Here is a 27,361-nt window from a genome sequence, read left to right on the forward strand (position 1 = left end):
AGATTAGCAGAAAAACGCTTTCTCAGCCTCTGTTAGCTTTGGCACTCTGACTGATGAACACGAACAGGGAGCAGGATAAGCGCTTCAGCATCTCTAGCCCAGCCCTTTGATACAGCCACACTGACAAACGGCATGGAGAATGAACGGGACACTTATTTGACCATCGATCTGCAAAGAGTCACCTCTTTCTTTACCCTGTTTCATGGACGTACGCTCCAGTCCAAGCTGGGCAGCCACCCCAGCACCACACAGGCACATGATTCCTGGGTCCAAAGGTCGGCAAACATGCGTCATCGATTAGGCTCACCTCTGTGCCTCGTCTTTGGTGGTCCAGCATCAATAAATGGTCTGGGATCTCAACAGTTGCGACATGCTTATGCAGAAAGGCCCACCCCCCACACTTTTCTCACGCAAGCAAACAGCAAACAAGCAGCACTCTCCTGTAACACTCCGAAACTGTTATATACACATAAGGAGACACAGATGTCTGCTTGGACTAACATGGCACACGTTACATGCCTGCTTGACCACAAGGGCCCCGTCTGCAGGCTGCTGTAGAGCCTGGGGCCCCACAGTTTCCGTTTCCTGGATAAACCTTGGGTCAGGAGAAGAGAAGAGGTGAAGCCTAATGAACTGAAGGCCGTCATGAAAAAGCACCATGATCTCCCTCCTCAGGGGGCAAAGGTGGACTTCAAAAAAGGGGGGGGGGGCATGAGAAAACAAAAGCCTTGTTGACATACCAAAATACTATAAATCTGTCACCAGTTCCCCCAACCCAAGGGGGGTGGGAAGCTGCCACATGCCTCTCAGGTGACAAGGCTGGAGGTCCCCACATGCTCCTCGCTGCGTCAGAGCGCCAACAGCCCCCAGGCCGCCCGAGGAGCAGAGGCAGCCTGGCACCACGGCACCCAGCTCCCCAGCCAAGCTCTCCAACAGAGACGGCTCCCAGCGAGTGCCAGCTGAATTATCAGAAATCCAAGCAACGAGGGACCAATTACAGGCTAACAGTCAATTCCACAGTTCCAAAATCAATGAGAAAAATAAAGAACTGACAGTACAGAGAGTTTAAAAAAAGTTCCATTCTCCGTGAACAGTGAAGCTTTCTCCCCCTCGGGTTCACAGTGCAATAGCTGAGAGGAACTGCACTACTGGAAAAAACAAACATGGAACCCACACAGGCTTAAACTGGGCCTCATTGTGTTAAAACACCCCCACCGGCTGCAGACAATGTACTACCAGCCCCAGGCCAAACACAACCAACAACTGAAACACCCCTCCCCCAGTCACTACTGAGGACTTCCAGTCCAGAAAATGCACCCAGTGCATCACCTATCTAACCAGACCTACAGGTACCGCAGGTATATCGTATAAACTGCCCTTTCGTGAGATAATAGGCTATTCTGCCATTATAACCTGCTGCCCATTGTCTTGCTTTCTTTTATTCTGAAACGTATTTACTGCATCCATGTAAATCTACATAACCGGAACATAGCCGGAAGAGCTTGATTTGACAGGGCTGGAAGGGGTCTGCGTTCTCCCCGCCGAAACCCAAAGATGGAGAGGAGCTCCATCATTTCCTTCATTTCAAAGTCAACTGTAACGACACTGAAAACAGTTGCTTTTATCTATAACAGGCTGTGCCACAGATCCGTAACCAGGACAACTTTAACACTGAGGGTTTGTATAAACTAGAAGACTCAAAATGTCTACCACAGGTCTTTGATTAGAATAAAAAAGGGGGGGTTCCTCTGTGGTTAAGGCAAAATTCAGTTGAATAAGTATTTTTACACTTGAGTCAACTTCCCTTCTAACTAGGTTCTGAAGATCAGAATAAGCTGTCATTTTTTAACTACGAAGCTGACATGCTGTGCTGCTGCAATCATTGGGCACATATTCAGGTTACACAAAAAGGTCATTTGCCAGGCCCAAAAGCTTAAGAACCAGGCAAATCTACAGTAAAGACCTTTACACTTCAGCAAGGCTTAAGGCCCCATAAAACAAAGACCAGCAAGTAAGTCAGTTATATTAGAAGCTATAAAAATGCTTCAGTGTCTGCCTAAGCTGGGACTTATTCTATTTGACCTGATTAGAGCATCTACATCATTATGAGAAGCTTCTTTTTCCCCCCACTGGCAAGTGCTACACTGGCACCAGTGTGGAACACCACAGCTGCCAGGAACTGTTGAATTGGTCCGACTGGTGTGTGAGCCCTGAATTTCCAAAGCAGCTGTAAAAGCAGCCTGTAAGGTCTACTCCCCAAAGGCGGCCAGAGGAGGAAGTCCTATGAACGTAGAGTGCAGAAAGAACAGGACGCGGAGCAGAAACAACAGAGTGGCCTCCACCAACACTCGCTGGGGACAAAAGAATGGCCAGACTTCCCGCAGGCTTCACAAAGTGCCATAACTGCTCCCCATGGAACGAGAAACGCAACAAACCCACACTGTTCAGACTAAAGCCTGCTTCTTAGCAGGTCAAGCTCCAGAGCATCAGAGAAATCAACGACAATAATAACAAAAAAAATCTAATTCACAACGACTGGTACAGACAGACCACAATTTTAACCTATAAATCGATCATGTGACAACTTGCATCCGGCTACATGCTACGTTCTTTCTTTGGCAGCGTTACCCAGCAGCAGTCAGTGACTGGCACCATGTTCTGAAAGCATAAAGATATTTGGCCAAACTGAAAAGTCCACCGCTTTTGTAACATAGAAAAAACTTCAGGGTCATGCGGGGGGGACATCAATTAACATGCAACTGAACAGCCATGGAGCAGAGATCTTGCTGAAATGATTTCTGCCTTTGATTTGTTGTGCACTTATAACCACCTGCAGGTGCAAACCCAACACATTTTCCATCATGTGTAGATATGTATCAGACATACTTTGCTATGGTAACATTGAACATACATTTTTAATAGACTAAAGTGAATAATTTGTCAAGACCTTTATGCACCAATCATTTTCATAGGCGGGAATCCCCACTAAAAAAAAATTATACCTCTACGAATGTTACCTTTGACAGAAACTCAGCGGAGCTGTATCGAGCTATACATTTACCCCTCTAAGCTGTGAACAGATGTTCTGTACTTGTGTATAAAGTATCTTCTGCGCTATTTGGCACTACAGTCAGTTTAAACTCTGCTTTGGTTTTGCTTTTCTGTGGTTCCGTCACACATTAGTGGAAGACACCAAGGACACCAGCGTATGTTTGCTGTGACTCATTTTCAATCCAGTCAAAAAAAAGATTTCGATCCACCTTGTCTTGAGCCTTATTTACAAAAGAATGTCATGGAAACAAGAATTACTCAACCTTTCGAAGCTAATTACACCATGACTTTTTTTTTTGCACCCACAATGACGTGTTTGTATTAAGCCCAGATTCAAAATAAAATCGCTTTAACAAAATGAAAAAGAAACATGTAAAATCGCTAGTTTAATAGGCTTTGTTACAATTACATTGTGTTTCTGTACATTTTTTTTTTTACTTTTAACCAAAAGAATATAGTAAATAAAACAAAAAAAATACCATGGATTTATAATTTAATTACAGAAGACAAGATTTTTTTGACTGTGTGACAGAGTTGAAGAAACATGGAAGCCAATTTGTCATACAAGTTCCAAAGTTCACACCTCCAGGAACTATGCTATGAATGAAACTGGGTTGGGTTTAACACTTAATGGAAAATAACATTAAATTATTCCCACTAAGTTTCACTTCAGCACCACCCTATGACATGGCGTAAGTCAAGGTGGCACGTGGCTTTTAACATTTATTAAAAAGTGAAAGATGAATTGCATTAAATGGGAGGCTGGGTCAGAGATAAATATTCAAGGGATGTAACTGTACTGCAATAAATAAATTTGGCTGCAAAGTTGGAGCACATTGAACAATTCAATAAAAGGAAAATCAAAATGAAAGACATGTGGGCTTAAGGTCCTTCATAACACCCCCAGGATAACCAAGACATTGATGAAACCCAAGTACAGTACCAGCCGTTTCCAGTACACTAGTATTCGTTCAGTATCTGTCAAAAAAAAAAACCTTTCCAAAGGATCTGGAGATCATCGGTTTCTCTCACCAAAGAAAAAGACTAAAACTTATGACAAAAGCTTGAGCGTTACTTCCCTGGAACTTGAGTGCATCACCATTAGTGCGACCTTCAAGCATTAATGTATGAATAGAGAAGTGAATTGACACCAAGCTTTTCAGTTGAAGAAATAATAAAAAAAAAATCTAAAAATATCTACCGCATCTTTAGAAATTACACAAAAAGGGAGTAACCCCGCAATCTATGTACTTCCTTTTTAAGTCGTTTTATGGAATATTATTTAAGTCACAATAATTGTGTGACATAGATCTACAACAGAGCAGAAGCAAACTAAAAAGCCAGCCAAACAATTCAGTCTGTTTAAAGAAAACTGATTAGTTATAGGGGTCATCATAATAATCAAAATAAAGGAAAATATAATCGATCTTCTCCGTATTATATATTCTTCTGAGAAGTCATGTTATTTGTTAATTGCCTCTTACATTTTTGTTTAATTTTTTCGCTCTAAATAGTCCTGGTTTCAATCATTAAGACTTGTAATTTGAAGTTAGCCAAGTCAGGCCCTCGTATAGTCCGTCACCCGTGGTCGCGCAGGATGGCTGCACATACCAATTCCTATCTCTGATGCGGGTCAAGCCCAGTTTCTCTTGGATTTCGTGCGGCTTCATGGCATCCGGCAGGTCTTGTTTATTGGCAAAAATCAAGATGATGGCGTCCCTCATCTCCCGGTCATTAATGATGCGGTGCAGCTCTTGCCTAGCCTCATCTATCCGATCCCTGTCGGCACAATCCACCACGAAGATCAACCCCTGGGTCCCAGTATAATAGTGCCGCCACAGGGGCCGGATCTTATCTTGCCCCCCGACATCCCACACGTTGAATTTCACGTTTTTATAAGTGACAGTCTCCACATTGAAGCCAACGGTGGGGATGGTGGTAACAGACTGTCCGAGTTTTAGCTTGTAAAGGATCGTAGTCTTCCCGGCGGCGTCAAGTCCAAGCATCAATATTCTCATCTCCTTGTTGCCAAAAATTTTCGATAGCATTTTCCCCATCTTGTAAACAGTGCATAAATATCCAGTTATTAGGAGAAAAGTTTTTTTACACGCTCGTGCCGCTCTCCGCGTTTCCAGACGTGAAGCCGTTCGCTTAAAAGTAGCAGCTTTAAAAGAAAATCCAGTGAACAAAAGCGCTGTGCGGATGAAATTAAGCCATGTACCAATGCCCTCTGAATAGCGTATTGATAGGATGGATCATCTGTTTAAAGAGAAACCAGAGAAAACAATCAGCGACTGACTTCTGCGGGCAGAAATCCCGGTGAGTTACGATGAGCTGTCACTTAACGTCCTGCAGGACTTCAGCAGTTATCACCCTAAGTTTATGGTGCAGAGGCATCTAGTTATTGGAAATGACTACAAAAGAGATTGTGGGAGGTAGCTAGAAAGCTATCTTCGCCAGTTTCAACCTCAATTCAATATCTCACTCTTACTCAGAAAACTGCTTAGCTGGCCAGTTAATTCTTTTGTCACATACGTTTAGAAGAAACCGCCTGTGAATCTGCTCCCCAAACCGCAGGACCCGCTTTTTATTTTATTTTTTTGCTGCTTTCCTAAACTTGGAAACGGAAGACAACACGAGCTCGCCCGAGCAGGGCCCCACGAAAGCCTGCGCTGCTTCACACCTACTTCCTCCTGGCGTGTCAGCCTTGAGGTCCTCTCCCCCTCGTCCGCCGTCCGCTCACAAAAAAAAAATGCCAGGCGGTTACAACGCAGCTTTTCCAGCGGCTCCTTTGTGTTACTCCACGCCGTCTCTCTCTCACACACACACTTGGTTACAACAAATGTTACAGCCCCGGCCTCTGTAACTCCAAAGGTCATTGATTCATTCGAGGGCTTCCTCGTCTCTTCTGCCTGCAACACAAGAGTGGTTCGCAAAAGGGAGGGGTGTCAAAAAGCACACAACTTTAGGCGCTCCCACCATCACGATCCTCGCACAACCTTGCAGAATTTCAGCCAGAAGTGTCTCGGGCAGCCCTTACGTCCCGCTCAAACATATCTCGAATTTAAACTAGTATTTCTTTTCTTTACCTGCGGCAGCGGCGGCCCCCGTTACCCAAGTATATCCAGCCCGCTCCGGTCCCTCTTTTCTCAGTGGCTCGAAGAGCCGCTCCGTGCTACCGGAAAAGGTGTGGACCCGGAGCGCCCGCCACTTCCTGTCGCTCACTCACCACTTCTGTCTCCTCCCTTTAACTAGCTATCGGGCTCATGCTGCGCTAACTGCGAAACGGGCGCCATTTCGGCTCCCACATCTACTTTCCTTTGTAAATTACACGGATGCCACCGTCTTTAACATACTAGATACCGTTGATTAGACGAACTGTCTTCGTCATCGTCAGGCCAAAAGTTAAAAACAACCACTTTCTTTGAAACGCGCCCCGATGTAAGACTTTCAGGGTGGGAGCGCTGATAGCGATTGTTAGCTTTAACATTAGCATTGACAGTCGGCGTGCGCGCACACGTCACGTTACGCGAGAGGCGGCCCATCGCGACGTAATTACTTTTTATTGGACGGCGTGCTTGATTTCGAATAATGCCGCATCACCAAGAACCGCATGTGCAATTGACAGGAGGCTCGTCCTGTCAATGTTCTGGTTTCCTTGCCGAATCTCACGGGGGACCCGCCCTCTTGCTATAATAACATCCCTTGGGTAAAAATAGTTTGTGTATAGGGTAAGTAGTATTTGGATAGGCGAGTGTACGGATGTTAAAGATTAATAATATGCTTGAGTGGCTTTTTAAAAGATCCGCAGTACATTTCTCTGCCCTTCTTTGGTTTTGAGGGATGATTGAATTCAAGCAATTGACTGACATGTAAGATTTTTGTTACCGCCGGACGACAATATAGTAGCAAAAGTAAAATTTTGAATCATTATTTTATTACGTCAGTGGAATTTGTAAATATATATTAAACAAAAAAGTAAGTAAATATTTTCCTAGATAAATGTTTAAATTGAAGTCTGGACATATTCTAGTGACTTACATATTGTATTTTCTGGGTAACATTAGTAAAGGTGAATAAAAAATGTTTGAAATACAACCCACTGTAGGTGCATTAGCCGAATCATTTGTTATATTAATACTGCTAACTTTTTCTATTCATTGAATACAATAATGTCTTTTCCACACAGAATTTTTTAAAACAATTCTGTAATTTTATTGGACGACAGAAACACTGAAATGCTTATTACTTTCGCCCTCTTGTGCCAAGAATAAGGATTGCCGCTTAATACTACAGTACTTCACAGACGACTGAATTTCTCTTGAGAAAAGAGGCATTTGCAAGGATATTGGGGGGGAAAAAAAAGTCCTACGTAGTGGTTCATTGTTGTTAGTGTTGAATAAGTGCTTTAATGTTGCTGCTGTACAGAGGGAGCCAACAATAACTGCTGCCATTTCCTAAAGGGCTCCTGTGTCTTGATCATTGCTACATTTCTGTGTCTGATATCTGCAAACGACAGGGTTGTCCAGGAGGCCTTCCTATCCCTAGACTTCAACAGCATTGCCATGGAAGCCATTTGATTATCATCAAAGTCCCCATTCACTATGCCTGCTGGGGAGCACTGGTCCGGCCTCCTGGTCTCAGTCTTGCCTGTGGATGTCGTATGCAAGTTCCTCATGCTCTCTGTTCTTTCACTCTCAATAATTTCCTTTTGTGGTGGAGGAATTGCATTGTGGGTCAGATTTGGTCTGTCTGCAACAACGTGCGGAGATGCAGACTGACGGGCTACACTCAGCCTCCCCAGAGCCCTGCAGTATCGCCTTTGCAGCTGCTCAATCCCCTCAAGGCAATATCGGCTCTCCAGTTCCAGGCTCCGTAGCACAACTTCATGCTCTTGAGCTTGGTATCTGTGCAGGCCGTCCTTAGTGGTGGATCCTGTCTTCTGCATTTGCATTACGTTTATTTCATCTGTATTCTCTATAACTTATACAAGGACCTGTGTGGGGGGGAAGCAATTTCATTATTAATAGCCGAACCTGCATGCTAAACTTCCTTTAAAAATCCCCATATACATTGTATGGTATTATTTGTAAAATAAATGACAGGTTAAAAGAGTCATGCATGAACAAAGGTTAAATCTGAATTAGATGTTTTCAATGCAGAAAATGTTTGTAATGCATGCAAAGAAAATAGACACAAAATGTTTCCTTTGGGGGAACAGCAGAAAAAATTATGAAGACATAAAATACAACACTCATCAAAAGTCTCTCAAAAACGTACCTTCCAGTGTTAGTCACATCAGAACTGGTGTGAGGTAATAGGCCAGCTGGATATCCACGGAACGTTTTCTTTTAGTACCACGGTAGGTCCCGAAAGCTCAACTTATCCTACCCAAGTAGGACAGCGTCTAGAAAATTCTTTGTGCAGAGAGCCAATCCGGTAATTGAACATCCTATAATGAAACTGATACCCATGTGATCCGTTTAACCTTTATTTACAGCACACTAGACTTTCCTAGTGGTTCATTGTGTAACAGGAGACTTGTTTGCCTTATCTGAGCTGTAATGTTTCTGTCTCAGCAACAGAAGACATACGGTTCTCATATGTGCTGCATGAGTAGGTCATGTGGTGAAAGTAATGGACATTTGTGGAAGGACTGGAACAGCACAGGATAATATACATGCAAGATACTTACTGTAGGTGCAAAAAAAGGATAATGGCAAGGCTTTGGCCATGTAATATTTAAACCAGAGCTCAGATGACTAGTCTTTACATTCAGAAGAGAGTATCTGCTGAAAGTGCAGCACTTGTTTTTTGCAAAGGAGTGTTCCATTGTTAAGCTGGGTAAGTCTTAAAATGTCAATGCATAAATAATTTGCTCACATTTAATAACAAATCATATGCACTGAATAAATTTGACATTGGCTCAAGGCCAAGTATTTACATCCATCTATCTTCAGTAACTGTTTGTCCTATTCAGGGCTGTGGGGGGGTTAGAGTCTATGGGGGCAAGGCAGGGAACAACCCAGGATGGGGTGCATTCATTCACACAATCACACTTTGGTAATTCCAGTGAGCTTCTGCATGGTTTTGGGTTGTGTTTATGGCGGCGCTGGAGGAAGCCCCACGAAAACAATGGGAGAACATGCTTATTCCACAGGCATGGAGTTATAGTAGAAACAAGAAAGCTGGTCTGCGAGGGGTGAGGCAACAGTGCTACCACCAAGCCGCCCCAGACCAAGTATTTATAATGCAAAAATTTTATTTGATTATGAAAAAGCAAAAATTACACTTTTACAGCCTAATATTTAAATAACAGATCTTGTATACGATAGATCGTAAAACTTATTTGTCGAAATTGACTTTAACGATACGAGCACGTCAGAGTTGCGCAGGCAACTGCGGTCCGCCGGCGGCACAGTTGCAGCGTTCCGCCCCCAAACTGCAAACGTGCTGCACGTGATCTCCGAGCGGAGTGCGCCGCTCGTACGCCCAGGCTGGGGTCAAAACCCGAAAAAAGAACGGAAACGATTGGACAGGGCAAAAATACTTAAACAACAGCATATTAATAACAAATCGCGGTCAAACGCACGGGTTCAGGTAGTGTTCTTAACTGGCAAGAGGACAATGAGGAATCGGAAAATACGATGGACAGTAAATTCTACTGCTCGTTGAAATACACTGAAGACTTAAAACATTTGTTTTTAGACACACATGAAGGGACGCATTTCGAAAGGTATATTCCGGCTTGCATGTGCTAGATCTGCGCTGTAGTCTTGCTGCGTTTTGTTTGTGCTGGGTGGACATGGTGGTATTTGTAATGACGTATAATGTATTAACTCCGTCTAGCAGTTCAGAGACTTTGCGCAGTTGTTGTCCTCTCTCGCTACTTTATTATGGTTGATTGTTGACAGTGTTTAAACACGTTTCCAGTATACCTGTTTTTAACATTTTGGGAAAGTGCAAGGCGATGACGACGCAAACATTTATCACTGGAAATGCTAGAATAGTGCATGGCCTTTTAATGACCTAGCCTGCTAAATGCAGATGTGCTTCTCTGAAATGCTCTGCTCGCTGTCCTTTATTTATTGCAGTTTATAGGGTTTTCGAGTTTATAGCGGCTGCGTAGGTGCATTTCGTGTAATAGTGCAAGCAGAAATCGTGGCGGACATGCATTGTCTGCAAAAATACGTTGGAAGAATAAAAATTAATGTCACTTTTAGCTCGTGGTATCATCGGATTACATTTGAATAAGGGAACCAAACGTGCCTTGCGTGTTTTGTGTCAGTTTTGCTACTTGTTGAGACAAGTTGACGTGGAAAGGTGCCCAGAGTCTATTTTGTCATGTGCGACGCATGTGAACCCGGCGGTTGAGTTGAAACTGTGCTGCGTTGCGAGCACGCTATTTTGTCAAATAACATCTCCACATGCATTGTGGTTTAATAGTATTTCTCTCACTTCAGTTTATTTTAAATTAACGTTTTGGTTCATCAGGTGAGTTCCTATGAGTAACTGTAGGTCTACCCCAAAATGCTTTGAGGGTCTAGGTATCCTAGATTTTATTTCATTTTATTTTTTCCCCCCTGATCTCTGGTCTCATCTTTATATTTTCTTTACTCCACAGGACAAAAACACTTTTTGAAGAGATCCGTGCCTCTGTCAACAACAATGAGGAACAGGACCGCTCCTTTTGGAGACCAGTGCTGCCTTGGGGAGGTGTGTACACCATCCGGGCCGGGCGCAATGCCATTTCCTGCACTCCCTTGTATGTGAAGATCAGCCTCAAGAACACCTGTACCATTGATGGCTTTCTCATGCTCCTATATGTCATTCTGCGTGAGAACAAGGCCTTCCCACGTGAGGTGGGGCTCTTTCTGGGTAAGGACTTTGTGGAACATTTCCTGTACCTAATGGACTCCTATGACTACACCACTGTCAAGCTGCTGTGGATCTGGGACAAGATGTCCAAGCAACAGTACAGGTCGGAGATTCACCGGGCGGCTCTGGAGATCGACCTGTTCGGCAACGAGCACGAGAACTTCACTAAGAACTTGGAGAACCTAATGTCGACCATTCAGGAGAGCTTCTGCACCAACTGGAACTGCCCGGCCCGCTTCCAGGAGTTTGTTCAGACTACCATCAATATCAAGTAAGCTTCAAAAGGGGACCATCTCTTGGAACTGGTCTGTAACTTCTTCAGCAATACTGCCTGGAACCAGATGCTCCATGTCAGAGAGGACATTTTGAGCTGGGAAAAGATTTGTAAACTACCATTTCAGTTAAAAGGACCTGGCTTTCACTTAAGCACTGAGGTCTTGCAGTGTGCTGATTGGTCAGTTTCCTACAATCATGTTTGTGTCAGTAATGTTAATATGACACTATTGGATCAATCTTTAAAGTGAGGAAACGTACCAGTCAAAGCACAGGGGGAGCTGAACTATTAGCCGAGCAAAGCAGCCTTTGTTTTAAAGTAGTTTGTAAAACCTGAATTAGCTTGACATGGACTATCTGGTCACCCTAAGTTGCATGCCTGGTTTCAGCAAACATAAGGCTGGGGACTGATGTATAGCTGCTACGGGTCTTTAGTGGAGTCTGACATTTTTTGTCGTAATGCGCCACTGTTAGACCACAGTTCAGCTAGCACAGTTTATTGCCATTCATTGGCACAGTTTTCTTCTCTGGTTACAGTTAAATTAAAATGAAGCCCAGCTGTCTACTGTTGAGCTCTTGGTATCCAGTGAGGAGGTTCTCCTGCCTGACTGGAGCTCAGTCTAGTGCTCCCCTATGCCCTAAAATGAGCCCTGCAGGTGGGAAGGCAGTCTCTGCATGTCGGGCATTTTGTGTTCCTCTGCTTATAAACATATAGGGCTGGTGTCCTGGGATGGCCAAAGCATTCAGAGGCACTGATGCACACAACTGGGAGTGGCTGTCAGTATGCTGGTGGAGAACGCTCATTTTGTTACTCATTCTGGGTGATACGGTGCCTCACCTCTTTGCTGGAGATTCTGCAGGAACCCTCGTGAAGGTGGACATCGTGGAGGCATCTGCCTACTGGCTTGAGCGACATAGAGGGCTGTAGTGCTCCTGGATAAATCCCTCTGGGTGTCTGACTGGTGTGTACTTGTCCTTTATTTTAGCCCGCCACGAGAACAGCCTCACAAAGATCTCATCCAGTCAGCGGTCGACACATTTTTCTGTCCAAGGATTCTTTTCTGCAATGAACTGGGGTACGTGATGGAAAAAGGAAGGAGAGCAAAGTCATTACGCAAACATTTTTCAACCTTCTTATTCAGTACAGCGTCTTGGTGATGTTTGTTTTTTCTTTTTTGTAACAATGTAAGCCTTGGTCTATCAATATAGCGCGAACCATTTCTTTTCTTGCATTTACTTTTTTTCTACACTAGGGGGTAGCATTGTCCTCTAATGCATTTTTACAAAACTAACTATTTTCTTAATAGGTGCCCAGCTCTATCTAAACGATTTAGAAGTGCATTTTTTCCTGCTACATTTCTTCTCCTCCTGTCTGCTGCAGGTGTGATGGCCTGAGGGAGTTCTCGCAGAGGGTATTCTGCCACGGAGCTCCGCCTTTTGTCATCCTCAACATGCAGCTGTGGAAGTCGGAGGAGCTGGCTTGCGTACCATACCACCTTGACCTCTCTGAGCACAGGTCAGACAACTGAAGGACCAGCTTCGGATGTAATGCTTTTTTTTTTTTTTTTTAAATTTAAGAAAACAGCAGAAATTGGACCTCATGACCCAGACCAAGATGCATGGTTAGAAGATGTACGGATGAACTGATAGGCATAACGCTGAAGTTAAATACATAACAGTAGACTTGATGGCTCTTTAGAGCCAAAATATGCCTCCCAGAATTATTATTGTATATGTATCCAAATTAGTTGAGCATTGATAATCAATATTCTGAGCTTAGTGTAAATACTTTGGCAAATGAAATCCATACTAAGGTAGAATATTGTATGCAATTGCATAGGTACTCGCTAGAGGGAGCCACACTCTTCAATAAGGAGGAGCACCACTACTCCGCGGCCTTTCAGATCGATGGCTACTGGATGCACTACGATGGGCTGCGCAGCGACAACCTGATTCTGCTGAACAAACCTCCAGAACTACTGCTGCTCTCCTCGTTGGTTTATGTCCGGATTGATAAGTGAGGGTCTGAGGCCCGAGTCCAGGGGGAAGATGCTGCGAATGGGGAAGCTTCCCCCTATAAAATCCGTTTGTTTGTTTTTTTTCTTCTCACTGCAGCCAATGACAGTCAACAGCGTGTTGATTTATTCAGAATTTCATCGGATAAAAAAAAAATGGTTTGGCTGGTCCTAGTACTGATGGTTTTTCTATAGGTATTTAAATTCCAGGTAGGTGTACTGAGGCAGGGGGAGTTTCAAATGCTATATTGTCCGTTCCATTTTCTACTTTCTTTCCAGTATTTATAAGATTTTGCCAGACTGCCACTTTGAAAACGCTACCAGTGCAAAATAATTTTTCCCCCCTTTTTTTAAGGCTTGCTTGGAATCCAAGAAAAATATGGACTATACTAGTTCTGTGATGCCACACAAAAACTTGAGAAATTTCCCATATGTACTTTGGAAGAAAGTTGTGATTTTCATAGTGGTGCTGAGAACTTTGTCATGCTAAAAAGAGTAGTTTGAGAGTAGTTCTTAGAGTAATGTAGGGGTTAAAGTAATGACATTGCAAATTCATCTAGATATTTAGGTTGTCTGACTTCAGTCTTCTTAATTATGTATAGCATTTCCTGTGAATACCATAGATTATGCTTTCTTCTTGGTCTGCAGCCAGCTGAATAAATTGAATTCAAAAATGGGGTAAAAAAGCATTTTTGAGGGAATGGTGTGTCTTTTTTCCCCCCAGAAAGGGCAATGTAAGAGAGGCAGAGTCAGCAATATTATATTTTGAAGTGTATTCACTACTGGGTAGATATGCGTTTACAGAGGGAGGGGAAGAATGTACCGGCCTGCACTGCACTCTGCAGGTATGCAGGCATTTGTGCTTTATACAAACGTCGACTGGTAGATACTTTTGCGTCTTCCTTTCTTGGCCCCTGTAGGTTGACCACAAACAAGCCATGGTTAATTTGCCTGGCTTTTCATCATAGTGTCAGCTTTCTACAGCAGTCAGCCATTAGAATGCCAGTGTTAATTATTTTAGTGCATGGGAAGCCTGTAACAAAGGTGTAACTCAAATGTGGAAAAATACCCATGGGGGGGGGGTGTTTTCCTGAGGCTTCTCGTCTTAAGTGAACAGAACTTTTTGACAGTACCAAAGTTAGGAAAATGGAGCAGGATTATTCTGCAGTGCGGAGTTCTCTGTGGAGCTGCAAGGCTTACGGAGGGATTCCAATGCTTTTCTTAAGGCCTTTTCCCTCTTTGCAGCCCGAAGATGCTCTAATACTGAAGTCCTTGTGTCTGAGCTGAAAACAGAAATGCAGAAAAGTAAGTGGCTGGTAATAGTTGAATCTCTAATGCGGAATGTGTGGTGGATATTACGGCATAGATTTTGGATTAGAATTACGGTCTGTTCAGCATTGTGCATAAGGGTCATGACGAAAGTCCGTGTACTGGATGCACCTACTTTGGTGTCGGCCTGATTTTTTCAGTGCATTTTACTACAATAAGTCACATTAACCACGAACTTAACTGCCCACTGTTATTAGCCTTGTTTTTGACATTGTTTAAATATCAAATTTTTTAAATCTTGATATGCCAGTTTTATTCCCCTTTTCCTATCTGACATTGTCGAATAACATTTTCCTACTTTCATTGCCAGTTCCAAACTATGCAGGCATTTAATTCCACGTACTGTTTTTTTAATTTTTTTTTTTTTTTTAAAGCAAATAAAATATTTTTATACCCAATTGCATTGTCATGCTTGTATATACAGCATATTGTTAGCTAGCTACTAATAAAAATAATTAACATCAGTATCCTTGAAATGGAATAAACCACATCCATAAATGGGACTTGCATAGCCAATTAAAAGTGGCACATTTTCTGTTCCCTGGCTCCACAGCTTCCTTAACCTAAGTGAGAACAGTTTTAAAAAGTCTGCACGTGGGAACAACTGTGGCAAGGTACCTTTTTAATGCAGGCATTTATTATTGAACTGGGTACAATCGATCCACACAAATAAAAACAGACTAGTGTGTATGTTCAGTCAGAGCGTGAATAAACATGGCTAAAAACAAACACTGTTGTAAAATCTACATAATCCGATAGTCCGAGCAATAATCCACAAATGTGATTATCAGCTCACTTCTGGCGCAGACACCCACCTGGGGAATTACTGAAGGACCTGGCTGCTCATTTGGCTAGCGGTGACACCCGCCTGAAAGATTTTTTTTTCCCAGTGAAATGAATTTATGAACATAAAGTAAACAGTCCTTCCCACATCCGATATATTTTTCGATCACCAAATTCATCGGTAAAAATGAGCACTTCGGTGATAAAGATGGCAAAACAGGATTTTAGGTTACACCATGATAAATGGGGGGGGGGGCTGGAGAGATGAGAGTGTTTGTACACAGTGCTACACACACTATCACACCTCCCACCATATTTGCAGTTTTACGTTTCCAGGTTCCATGTATAATTAATATTAATATATCTCACTTAAGAAGATACACATTATAACCCAGTCACTTGCATCAGCACCATCCTCCTCCAGAACAAAGAGTGGATGGTGGACCGGTTTCTGGAGAATCTCCCAAGCAGGTGAATTTCAGTGGATCCACCATCTGCCGAATGCTAAAGAGTCACCTTAATCATGCACTTTGACACGCTGGCCTGGCAGATCACATCTAAAAGCTAAACCAAGCAAGGATTAGCTAATATGTTTATAAAATGTACTATCTGCCTCGCTTGTGCAACGCTTTGGACAAAAGCATCTACTAAATAAATAATAAAAAAAAAAAATTATAATCTACAGTGAAAGCTCAAGACTCCATATTTTGTAACAAAAGGAACTAAATGAGACTAAAACCTAAAGCAATTTCAAAAAGGTGGAACAAACTCGCACACCCTTCCGAGCTGGCAAATCCTTAAACTTCCAGCAAGTGGTGGGCCTCTTCCTGCAGAGCCAGCCAACTTATTGCTGAAGACAAAGACTGAAAGATTTTATATCCTTACTTCAGTGGATCATGGTGAGGACTGATGCAAGGTGGCGTTTCAAAGGGACAATATGACACCATGGAAATGTTTCAGGGATTTTCTCCCCAACAAAACGGCTTCATGAGCAGAATATCTAAGAATAAGGACAACTAAAGCTCACTGAGCCATACACAAATGAAGAGATACAAAGAGACCATTATATACATAAAAGTATTACAGACAGCTCAGACGATTTCACCTAGCCACATTCAGATAAATGGGTAACGAAAGAAAATCATTACAAAATATTATTGCACTACAGTTGCCATGCCAACACACATATGATTAAACTCTCAAAATGACAATCCCTTAGTAAAAGATTTTACAATGCGCCAGTGGCAGTTTGGGGGTATTAAATACATAAATGACAATATAAAAACTGGCTTCAGAAATCCTCAACTTAAAGAATGACTCAGGACAAAAACGAAATAGCCGCAGTTGTTATTCAACAAGGGTGCCTCTAATTTTGGCTAGAATATTGTGTCCAGGCTACCAAGTAATTGATATAGTGTGTATCTTCCAGTCTAGAGACTCTAGAGGCCCTAGATATTGGTCTCTCCTGGGAGCGGATATTCCAGAGGGAATCAGCACAGAAGCATTACACACCCACAGGTGAGGGGCGACCCTCCATGTCACTCGCATGCACTTTTGTGACTGCGTTCCTAGCTGGTGCCCAGAGAAAAGAACAAAAAACAAAACATGGATTCTGATTGGCTCTGATCTGTCACATGGAACCCTCATACATAACCCATAATAAATGAGAGGACTTGAATGGGCTCATGGTCGATGTAAAGTTACATGAAATTCTCAATTAGTTCCTGCCATCGAAAGACTCCAGTTTCCAATCAGACTTTCACTTCAACGTGCAGCTGTGCTACAAATGGAATCTGTTGCTACACAAATGGCAGAGGTGACCGGTGTTTTTTCCCATTAATTAAAAAAAAAAAAGTGATAATCATGGCCATGAGAGCGGTTAACGGATAAACAGATCTCACACTCCCTTCCCAGACAGACGTAAGGACACCACTGCCCTTCGTGGGGTGCCTCATCCAAAAGACTTATTGCCTTCGACACGACTTTAGCGAAATGCAGGAAATGACCTGACCGACAAGTGTGATGTGGAGCCGGTTTACGCTTCCAGGCGTACAGGCATCGGCGGACAGCGTGGCACATCTTCAGGGTATTCAGTGTGTTCTTTTGCTTTGACCAATATGATTTAATGATAAATACATATTACCAGGCATCTAACCCTGTTCCTTCTCACCCACACCAGCTGCTACTGTGCAGAGTCCAGTAAGAGTTACCCTTGATGGGATCGGTGCTCATTTGCCACCAGTTTTCCCCTCTTGCCCTGTGGGCATTAAAGAGGAGAATCACCACACCGAACATACAGGCCAGGCAGAGTGTTCCACCAAAGAGGCCCCCATGCCACACGAACCCCCTCATGATTTTTATTCTGGCATCAGGCTCGAGCGTGCAGCCTCCTCGTGCCCTCCACTGGCAAATCCGGGGGGGGGGGGTTTTGGCACTTTGTCTCTGAGATGTGCGTGTGTTCACCCCCCCCCCCCCCCCCCCCCCCTCTCCCACTGGCAGTGAAGCTTTTGAGAGCGGTCCTACAGGCTGGATTCTCCCTCTGTAATCCGAGGGGGGGGGGGGGCAACCCTTATTGGCTTAATTATGGGGCTGATTAGTTCTAACAACTGTGCTGTTCAAAATATTTGCCTGGAGAGTCTGCAGGTCCGCTGTTTTTCTGGCACTGACTATTCACGTCGCAGCTCAGTACAGAATTTTATTGCTGGGCCAGGCCTGCTCATGTTCTTCTCCTTCTAAACACACAAACGTATCGACACATTGGATTGGAAAATAAAGGACGGCACAGATAAGTGAAGGTAACTCATGCAGAGTGAGGCATCACACAGCCATAAAGACATCATTGACAGCTTGATCCTGAATCCTTGAGTAGCACCAGATAAGAGTATTGTGTTTAACCCCCCCCCCCCCCCCCCAGCGTTTCTGAGGCAAAAAAAAAATAACAAAAGAATGTTAAACCCATGCCACGCCACTCAATCACTGGCCATCTGGGAGGCTACAAACTTGAAATTCCTTGCCTGGTTCAAAGATCAGCAAAGTGTGACACCACTTCCCGAAGAGCTAGTGGGCCTGCAGAGCTGAGATCACATGGTCACATGGTCCCCTCTAACACCACCCTCTCAGAGACACACACATAAACATACCCTAACTAGTAACCCAGTGCAGAAAACATTTACAGGCAATGCACTAGAGGGGAGATATATATATATAGTCTTTGTTTCAAATATTTACAAGAGAGAAAAGGCAGCCCTTTAAAGTGAATAGAAATTGATTTTTTTGTACTTTTTCGTGAAGCACTGGTTCACAGATGCCAACAGTGTGTGACTTACTAAACTTGCCTGAGTATGTCACACATTCACAAACTCTCTGTCTCTCGCTCTCTCACAAACACACACACACACACAGTCTCACAATCTGTTACATACACACTCAGAATTAATCAAGAACTGGAATATCTGCTTACAGCAGGGAAACAAAGTAAAAACTGTATTATTAATAAAAAAATAAATCCAGCAGGCAAAGCGACAGTGGTTAACAGCTCCTCACGCTCGCAGTTCGCGTGGCACGGATGCAGTGGGAATCACTGGTACTGGCAAACCACCAAAAGTAACATCCTGATGAAACAGGAGCGCTTCGAAAATGGGACAGAAGCACCCCACCATTCTCCGACAGGCCACAGGGCGAACGCGAGAGCCCTCGTCCCAGTGGGGTCCTCACTCCTGTCACCTGGACCTTGACGTCAGGGGCCCCCACATCCTGCAGTCCTGCCCACGGTTCTGGGGTCGGGCCCATTCAGACAGGGCACATCCCCTTAAGTTTCCGTGCCTCTTCAGTCCCGTGAAAACACACAGGAAGGAGAAGAAATTATAATGACCAAAAAAAAAAGTGGAACTGAAGTGCCTGCCTTCCCTTACGGAGTCCTCAGCAGCTGCACCGACGTCAAAGAGCGGTGAGGCCAAAGTTACAGCGACAGTACTTCATGCCGCTGGAGTCCAGCCAGCTGTCCGCAATTGGGTTGTAGCGCTGGACCGTGTTCAGGTACGACGAGCCCGAGTGACCGCCCACTACATACAGGAAGTTGTCGACGATTGCAGATCCCACTCCTGCAGTACAGATAAACACAGTGGGTAAATAAGCTGTCTATTTTCACATCTTAGTGAGTTACAACTGTCCAGGTGATATTTCACAGCAACTGAAATGAAAACATGAACGGCAAAAACATGACTTCTTATGAATCAGATACTGTACACAATATGTTGCCCATGCGTGTGATCTGCACGCAAGACTGACAATAAGGATGATGATGATGACTATAAAATATCATAATACTTGGACTCTACTCCAGAGTGCCCCCTGTAACACTCACCAGTCCGTGGTTCGTTCATTGGTCGGCATGCCGTCCACTGGTTTTGGTGGGGGTCATACCTCTCAATGCTGGACAGGTGAGAGACCCCGTTGTGTCCGCCCACCACAAATATAAATCCTAGCATGACGCCCACCCCAAAGTTGATTCTCTTGTCCGCCATGGGCGCCACCATCTCCCAGGAGTCTTTGCTGGGGTCATACCTCTCCACACTGTCAGAAAGGAAAGATTTCAGTGAGCTAGTGTAAAGACGCCGAACATGGTATCGACCATTGGTATAAACCACTAATTTGTGAGAATTCATTTTAACGTTTGAAACTTTTCTTTTGTTCTTTTTACAGTTTATAAAGTGTATAATCTCCCCTTCTGTACTGCTACAGTTCCTGGTGTTTTAAAGTTGACAGGTCCTGCTGTCCCATGAGCCTCTAGTAGAAAGATTAGACGTCCTGGACCAGCGCACACAGCCATCCATCTGTCTTTCTTACGGCTCCCACAGTTCAGGGAACAAAAACAACTGTCCCCAGGAGGCCGGGTGTTTGGATGGGGAGCCTGGGGGATCGTGGGAGTCTAGGAGACGATAACTCTGCCGGGCAAGTAACGACAACAGAGACCATCCTTTGATACCCAAAGCCCACATCCCGGGGGAGCCGCTCAGCACAGCCGGGCCATAAATGAGGAGACTTCACCTACAACTCTAAAAGACCCCATGTGACAGAACACTGCCCAGGTAAGGCTAAACGTGCTTATGGGATGCCAGAGTGTGTCAATACATCCAGGCGTCAGGGAAAAGGGAGCTTCATGAGTTGATATGAATGGATCAAACAGACGGAGCCTTAGATGTCTGTTAGGACCCTAAAAATAACTGTCGGCGGGGCAGCAAAGGCAAACAACAAAGTGGGGCTTAAGGATGTGGCCGGGTGTGATGTGTGGCCCGTCCTGCTGGCAGCACCGTTTGAAGCCTGAGAAAGGCCACGTGGCGCCACCTGCTGGCCTGTTTGATCCCCCCCTCCTAGGGTGTCTGGAGGGGGCATGTAGGAATGGGGACGACCCACGACCCACTTTTTTTTTTCCTTAAAAGGTAGGATGCCACGCCCACTCCCAGGCTCACCTGTTCATGTGGGCGGGGCCATAGCCGCCGATGGCGTACACCATGCCGTCCAGCACGGCGGCGGCAAAGCAGCTGCGTGACTTGGTCATGGGTGCCACCGGCTGCCACTCCTTCATCTTGGGGACATACTTCTCCACCGACTGCAGGTAGTACTGGCCGTCGTAGCCGCCCAGGGCGTAGAGCTCGCCGGCCAGCACGGCCACACCCAGCGTGCTTCGGCACTCGGCCATGCGCTCCACTGGTGACCAGGTGTTGCTGTCGGGATCCCAGCACTCGGCTGTGCTCTCGTGCCGCCGGTAGCTGATGCCCTGCTGCATGTGTGTGGCGATGCCGCCCACCACGTACACTTTCTGGTCCAGTACGGCCACACCAAACTCATAGCGGGGCACGCTGAGTGGCGCCAGGCCGATCCACGAGTCGGTCTGAGGGAAGTACATCTCCATACTGTGGAGAGAAACAGAGGGCAGGCGTCCTTAAAAGAGTCCTTTCTGATGTGTGGCCCAAAGGCAAAGCACAGCTTCACAGCACAGTCCCCGAGCATGAAAAGAACCAACCGTGATTTAATTTTCAGACCTTTTATGTCCTTTGGGCCACATGACTGAAGATAAAAGAGTCTCAGGATCTCTGTAATGATCAAATGAATGCTTTCCTCTATTTCTGCATACTTTGTGTCTCAGATCCCAACAAGCAAACAATCAACCAAGTAAACAGGAACTACCTGGGATTTTTTTAGACAATAAGTGATCAGTCAGTTACAGTCTGAAGGATGCATTAATACAGCCATAATTTTCCCTACGAAGGTGACATCAAACTCCAGGCTAATTTTTTGCTTAAACAAACGACAGGTGACCCAACGTTGCCCCCCAACTAAGCTACTGCAGAACCACATGTGGTGAATCTGCTGACTGGCGGCCATCCATGCTGCCAGGCCGCTTTCTGCTGCGAGTGGCGCCAAACCTCTGCGAGGCATTTTCAGTCCGCGCAAACACACAGGGTGAAAAGACAAAAAGGTCAACAGAAGGTCCCTGTTTCTACGGGTCAAGCTGCCTTTCAGCCCACTTTGAATGAGAAAATTCTGGACATCGTTTCTTATTTATTACCGGCAGCCCTTTCTGTGGCCGAGACGGACACAAAGAGCCCTGTGAATGGAGGTTATATTCAGTCACGAACAGCTCCTGCACATGCACCGAAACAAGCCGAGTCACTTTTGAACATGCAAATCAGATCTGGCTGCACCAGGGGAGACTCTTTGTCTGGCTGTAGAGTGATATTGTGAGGCTCCTTATTTGGCTGGAAGGCATCCTAATGCGGGAATAAGCTCCAGGGAGGCCTCACAGCTCAGGCCCCACACACCGGCCAAATGGAAACTCAGCTTAAACCTACTTAGGCAAAAGGGAGGCTTTAACTTTAGAAGTTTTGCTGCCACTGACCACCGGGGGGCCTCTGCCAAGGGCTTCAATGAACCAATAAAATCTCTCAAGCATCCCTCCATGGTTTCTTTCTACAGGAGAGAACTCTGCATGGTGTTAAAAAGCAGACAACTTGGGAGGCTGGCTTGGTGTGGTGATGGTTACAGAGAGACCACCCCCACAACTAAGATACAATAAATGAATATAATGTGGAAGAAAACACCAAGCAAAAAAGCCAGAGATGTTTAAGAATTAACTCACGTTAAAATATTTTGAACGCAAAGGTCAAGCCATCGCAAACAAAAAGAAGTTACTAGAAAAACAAAACTTTGACATACAAGTTTAGTATTATTATGCTCCCAACCTATCCTTTGCCAACTCAAGGTTATGAAGATTAATTTAAATAGGCAATGAGACTAATAATGAACCTGAGGACACATGTTAAAACTACTCTAGGGGGCAACATAAGCATATACCACCAGCCGGAGTAGGTACTCTGGGAGGTCAGGTTCCGATGGAAACCCCAAACCTAGGATTGCACCATTACCTCTCCAGGGTGGCAAAGAGGCCAGCCTTGCCTCCTACAGCGAGGAGCACTTTGGGAGCACACCGTGGCCGGGTGGACAGCACCGTCTGGTAGGAGAGCCGGTGCTCAGGCATGAAGTGGTACTTGAGGGCCTCGTTGAGGAGGTGCTTGCAGGCGTGATCATCGCGGATCAGATGGTTGGCCTCGTAGAGACGGGTGAGGAACTTGACACTGAGCAGAGGCAACCGGACGCAGTGCAGCAGCTGGGCCAGGTGCTGCTGCCGCTCCGTGACGTCATACTTGATCCAGGACTCCAGGGCGTAGAAGACGGTCTCCTCGGTGACCACCTTCAGGCAGTCGTTGGAGACGATCTCGTCCAACTCGGAGCGCGTCAGCTCGAAAAACTCCTCCGTCTGACACACCTCCTCGAAGTTCTGGCAGATGAATTTGGTGGCGGCCAGGCAGAGGTCGTGGCAGCCGTAGGTCTCGGCGAACCGGGAGATGCCAATGCAGTTGCCAGCGTCTAGCTGGCTTTCCAGAAAGGCACAGCACTCCTTCAGCACCAGCTTCACCTGAAGCAGGTTGGCGGCCGGGAGTAAGGATTCCACCGTGTCCTGGGAGATGTACACCGTGCCCGTGTAGGCGTACTCCACGATGGCCTGCGGGGAGAGGAGGGACATGTGAACGCAACCCTGAGAGAACGACGGGATGCTCAAATTACAAATGGACTGGAAACACCATTCAGACAGCTCATCAGTAATCCTCACCCTCCACCTCTCCCCCCCCAACTGAATCAAACTGGATCTCAGCACAGTGGACATAATTACTTACTTGGATTGTTAGATGGATAATGCACATCACACATGCAAGGTTGTGGTCATATAACTAATTAGATGATGTCATATACCAGGTGAAGCAATTATGTCTGGACGACTTTACATTTCTCTGCATAAATAAAGCATTACAATTGTGACATGTATCTCGGCAGATGCATGCCAAACAGATCATGGCTGCAAATACATACAGACACACAAAGACAGAGAGAGAGAGCCACACACACACACACACACACACACACACACACACAGGCAGAGAGCAATGGTATACAGTGATCGCCGTTCCACACCTGAAGAGCGGCTTCATCGATGCACTGGAACTCCACCTCAGAGTTCTCCTTCTCTGATAAGTTCCCCGTGAACATGGCCTTGAAATAGGGGCTGATGCTGGCCAGCACCACCTTGTGGGCGTGGATCTTGGCGTCGCCCACACGCAGCACCACGTCACATAGCTCGCGGTCCTGCCGTAGCAGCTGGAGGCCCTGCAGAAGCTGCTCGGAGTGTGGACGCGTCAGGCTGGCGAGCATGTAAGGCTGGGCCTGCTGGTCCATCTGTGCAGGGAACGGGGAAGCAGCTACCTTTATGAGCACTCAAAGTCACAAACACAAAAGCTGTTTTATTAGTGAAGTAAACCAGCAAAGTCAAAGGGCACTACACTGACAACCATCCATCCATCTTCTGTACCCGTCTGTCCTATTCAGGGCTGCATGGGTTCGGAGCCTATCCCAAAAACTACAGGTGCAAGACAGGGAATAACCCAGGATGGGGCGCCAAACCACGCTGACAAATTTTATAATACTAAGATGACCACTGACGTTTCCAGAAATGGCAGCCAGCTGCAAACAGCAGCCTGGAAGCTGTGCCCTACTCGCTCGCATATTGGTGCGAGATCGGCTGTTTGTCTGCACTGCCTCGAGGTTACACGCACTCGTCAGCTGCTGCCAACTCATCTACCAACTACAGGCAGTTTAACAACTCAGCGAAAGAGTCCGTGTTCAATTTAAGTTCATTTCAAATTCATTCCTCCAGTGCTGTCAAAACCACCGCTTCCAAATTATTTTCATACTGGGTTATTGATCTGTTCATTGTTGTTTTATAGGCGACTCAGGGAATAGAAATGATGCCTTTTGCATCAGGGATGTCGGTCTGAACAGTGACTCCTCTCCAGAAGTATGTATTCTTCTCATATGATATAGGTTTCCTCTTGCAGTCCAAAGCCAGGCAGTTACACCAACTGGCATCTCTACTTTGCCCATGGGATATCATAAGTGTGAGTGCGTACGCACCCAGCAACAAACTGGCATGTGTTCCATGGTGTCACACAACAGTGTGCCCTCAGATGCCTGGATTGGGTTCCACGTCCCCCCCCAACCCCGACCAGAAAAAGTGGTAAGGAGATGGATGGATTGTTTTTATTTGACAATTCACTTCACTTCCATGTACGAAAAGTTGTTCTATGTAATCACAATAATATTTTTTTAAAGCAGTCATTATAGCACACACATACACAAAACCATTAATTTAAATTTGTGTGTTAATTAAATTAATAAGTAACATCATAAGCTAATGCAACTCAAACATGTTGGGGTCACTTTCAGACTGACCAGATCATAAAAGTAACGTACATGTCTAAGTGGACCAAGCTGTCTTAGTGAATTATCAAAAATACCCATTGTATACTAATAAAATGTTGCTTTTGGACAACAATAAGCCTTTGGAGATGTTGTTCCAGATTTACACCCCATCTTTTGGCACTTTAAAAAAAATGCATCTCCTGATATATCTTACTTTAAGAAAAAATAGCAACAACTTTCTCTCCCTGGCAGCTTAAAAACACATTATAACTTCCCTATTCTTTTCATGTATTCCTCAAGCAAACCTATGGAGTTTCCGAATGACTAATCTTACAATTATACCCCCCCCCCCCCCCCCCACCTCCCCAGCCCATTTCTAGATTCTTTATATCCAGCTATTAAACTGGTCTAGTTTATGCCGCGACGTTTATACCTGGGTGTGTCAGTAAACAAGTAGAGTTAAATAACTTTCAACTCAGTCACACAACTGAGAAAATCAAGCTCTGTTGCAATGAAGTTTCCATTTCAGTGGTTTCGCGTTTTAAAAGTAACAATGTAATAAATTATCCACAGGGCTTCAATAAAGTCGACGAGGAAACGCACCAAGAAGCAGACATGCTCCCTGTTGTAAAAATAGGACTGCAACATAACAAAACAAAAGGAAAAAGTACGCAAACCTTGCAGGTAATACAGACAAAACCCAATACGAGCTCACATTAAGACGGACAAAAATTATCGTTAATTTGATTGATGCATTTCAACAACAACGGCGCTTCCAATGTTTAAATGGCAGGAAGGGAGCTGACAGGACTTCGTTTGCAGGTAAAAACCAGACAATACTGTATTTTTCGCCTTCGGCTGGAAGCTGGTAAATTTGCAATCCTTCGGCACTAACGAAGCCGGTCTAAGGTAGCAGTCAAACTCTCGGCTTCAAGTATAAAAGTGTCAAAAGCTGATTAACATAAATGACAGCGCCTGCATAGTGAATGCTCCTTGAATATCGGCTTTTCTATCCACGGACTAAAGACCCCCCCCCCCCCAACGCCAGAATGCTTTTAACGAAGGTACCCAATGCTTCTATTTCAAATATTACAAAGCACCCAGCTGTAATCACACAAGAGCAACAAGCAGAGGTGCACCGGCTCTATTACTGCCGTTATATATGGACATAGACGGGCCTCGTTAAGGGAGACGGCCAAGTGGCGGGTGCACCATTTCTATTCAAAGACAAACCTCGACCAATTTCGTTACTAAAAATAAATACGCGCCAGGGAACACAAATAAGTATCAGCCGATGCGAAGTTAATTTACATAATTAAAATTTTCTCTCTGGACTGTTCGGTCAGCCTTTCACTATTCCTAGCCTCCGGATCAGCGCCAGACAGCTGCGACAGGGATGCGGGATAAACATACCTGTGCTTTCCGATCGTGTTGCACCGATGAGATCGTCTGCTCTTCTTCTGTATATTATTAGTGTTGTTGTTGTTATTATTATTACTATTCTTGTTATTATTGCAGTTCCAGAGCCGATCCCAGCAGCAAGAACCCTGGGCGTCTGTCAAGAAAACAAACACGAAAAAACAGGTCGGACCTGCGTAACTTCCGGGACCGGGGCTCGATTAAAGGTGAAATGTATGTTAGGAAATAAAAGCGAAGCGTGAATCGCAGGGGCATGCTACCTTCGCTAAGCTGGGCGACGCCTTTTCACTGTTTAAAGCGTCCGATCAGAGGCAGTCCTTCCTCTATGCGTCGCGCAGCGTCCTCCTCCTCCTTTCCCTTTCTTCCTGTTCTTTCGCTGCCCTGGTTGTGCCAGGCTTGAGATGCAGCTCGCATGTAGATGAATATCCCAAGAACCACCAACTTTCCAGATCTTTCATTGGTTGTCACTGTGACGTTGCTATTTTTGGGGATACCCCAAAATAAAGATTATATTTAACGAGTCATTTTGGCTGTTTAAAATGCGAAATTGGTGCTGTGAATTTGACACGTGTTTATGTACATTTTTTAGAATCAGAATTGAATAAAAATTTACGTTAGATGATGGAACGAAAAAAAATTATATGCATTCGGCACAATATGTACATGATTTCCTGTAATACTTACTGCAGATGTTCGCTGAACATGTTCCAACTATACCAAATTACTTAGCTATTTAGCTATCCCACTTCTGGCCTTGTAACACTATCACACATGTATGCTTGATAAGTCTTAAGATCGTA

General features: G+C 44.8%; 3 protein-coding genes and 1 long non-coding RNA gene across 8 annotated transcripts; 2 read left to right on the forward strand and 2 right to left on the reverse strand.

Annotated features, from left to right (window-relative positions):
• Positions 1–3,424: 3,424 nt before the first annotated feature.
• Positions 3,425–6,555, reverse strand: arf6b (ADP-ribosylation factor 6b). Of its 2 annotated transcripts, none has more exons than XM_048973973.1 (3): positions 6,141–6,555; positions 5,739–5,963; positions 3,425–5,310 (listed from the first exon to the last, which is right to left on the reverse strand). In XM_048973973.1, the coding sequence occupies exon 3, from the start codon at positions 5,106–5,108 to the stop codon at positions 4,581–4,583; it is 528 nt and encodes a 175-aa protein (XP_048829930.1). In that variant the 5' UTR covers positions 5,109–5,310; positions 5,739–5,963; positions 6,141–6,555; the 3' UTR covers positions 3,425–4,580. The 2 variants fall into 2 exon arrangements, with proteins under 2 accessions (XP_048829930.1, XP_048829931.1); XM_048973974.1 differs by having other exon boundaries at positions 5,735–5,963.
• A 94-nt stretch (positions 6,556–6,649) lies between these two features.
• c14h14orf28 (chromosome 14 C14orf28 homolog) lies at positions 6,650–14,944 on the forward strand. 3 transcript variants are annotated; one of them, XM_048973972.1, is made up of 5 exons: positions 6,650–6,923; positions 10,676–11,200; positions 12,189–12,278; positions 12,584–12,718; positions 13,043–14,944. In XM_048973972.1, the coding sequence occupies exons 1-5, from the start codon at positions 6,895–6,897 to the stop codon at positions 13,221–13,223; spliced, it is 960 nt and encodes a 319-aa protein (XP_048829929.1). In that variant the 5' UTR covers positions 6,650–6,894; the 3' UTR covers positions 13,224–14,944. The 3 variants fall into 3 exon arrangements, with proteins under 3 accessions (XP_048829929.1, XP_048829928.1, XP_048829927.1); XM_048973971.1 differs by lacking the exon at positions 6,650–6,923 and adding an exon at positions 9,293–9,787; XM_048973970.1 differs by lacking the exon at positions 6,650–6,923 and adding an exon at positions 9,811–10,545.
• Positions 14,945–15,151: 207 nt separating this feature from the next.
• On the reverse strand, positions 15,152–26,962 carry LOC125707080 (kelch-like protein 28). The gene is made up of 7 exons (XM_048973969.1): positions 26,822–26,962; positions 26,556–26,697; positions 23,859–24,119; positions 22,754–23,391; positions 20,798–21,241; positions 19,693–19,901; positions 15,152–19,429 (listed from the first exon to the last, which is right to left on the reverse strand). Exons 3-7 carry the CDS (start codon positions 24,117–24,119, stop codon positions 19,266–19,268), a joined length of 1,716 nt encoding a protein of 571 aa, XP_048829926.1. The 5' UTR covers positions 26,556–26,697; positions 26,822–26,962; the 3' UTR covers positions 15,152–19,265.
• Positions 24,655–27,085, forward strand: LOC125707083 (uncharacterized). 2 transcript variants are annotated; one of them, XR_007382172.1, is made up of 3 exons: positions 24,655–24,957; positions 25,716–25,826; positions 26,661–27,085. It is a non-coding gene; the product is annotated as an uncharacterized LOC125707083 (long non-coding RNA). The 2 variants fall into 2 exon arrangements; XR_007382173.1 differs by lacking the exon at positions 24,655–24,957 and having other exon boundaries at positions 25,642–25,826.
• The last annotated feature ends 276 nt before the right edge of the window (positions 27,086–27,361 follow it).

This window comes from Brienomyrus brachyistius, chromosome 14, assembly GCF_023856365.1.
Source record: "Brienomyrus brachyistius isolate T26 chromosome 14, BBRACH_0.4, whole genome shotgun sequence".
Taxonomy (NCBI): domain Eukaryota; kingdom Metazoa; phylum Chordata; class Actinopteri; order Osteoglossiformes; family Mormyridae; genus Brienomyrus; species Brienomyrus brachyistius.

Bases quoted from the DNA above. Each gene is read 5' to 3' on its own strand.
- arf6b (XM_048973973.1), bottom strand. From the start codon at position 5,108: ATGGGGAAAATGCTATCGAAAATTTTTGGCAACAAGGAGATGAGAATA.
- c14h14orf28 (XM_048973970.1), top strand. From the start codon at position 10,262: ATGTCACTTTTAGCTCGTGGTATCATCGGATTACATTTGAATAAGGGA. The intron at 11,201-12,188 runs GTAAGCTTCAAA...CCTTTATTTTAG, and splicing joins CAGACTACCATCAATATCAA to CCCGCCACGAGAACAGCCTC. The intron at 12,279-12,583 runs GTACGTGATGGA...TGTCTGCTGCAG, and splicing joins CTTTTCTGCAATGAACTGGG to GTGTGATGGCCTGAGGGAGT.
- LOC125707080 (XM_048973969.1), bottom strand. From the start codon at position 24,119: ATGGACCAGCAGGCCCAGCCTTACATGCTCGCCAGCCTGACGCGTCCA. The intron at 21,242-22,753 runs GTAATGGTGCAA...TTCTCTCCACAG, and splicing joins CTCTTTGCCACCCTGGAGAG to TATGGAGATGTACTTCCCTC. The intron at 19,430-19,692 runs GTGAGTGTTACA...TCTGTACTGCAG, and splicing joins AATGAACGAACCACGGACTG to GAGTGGGATCTGCAATCGTC.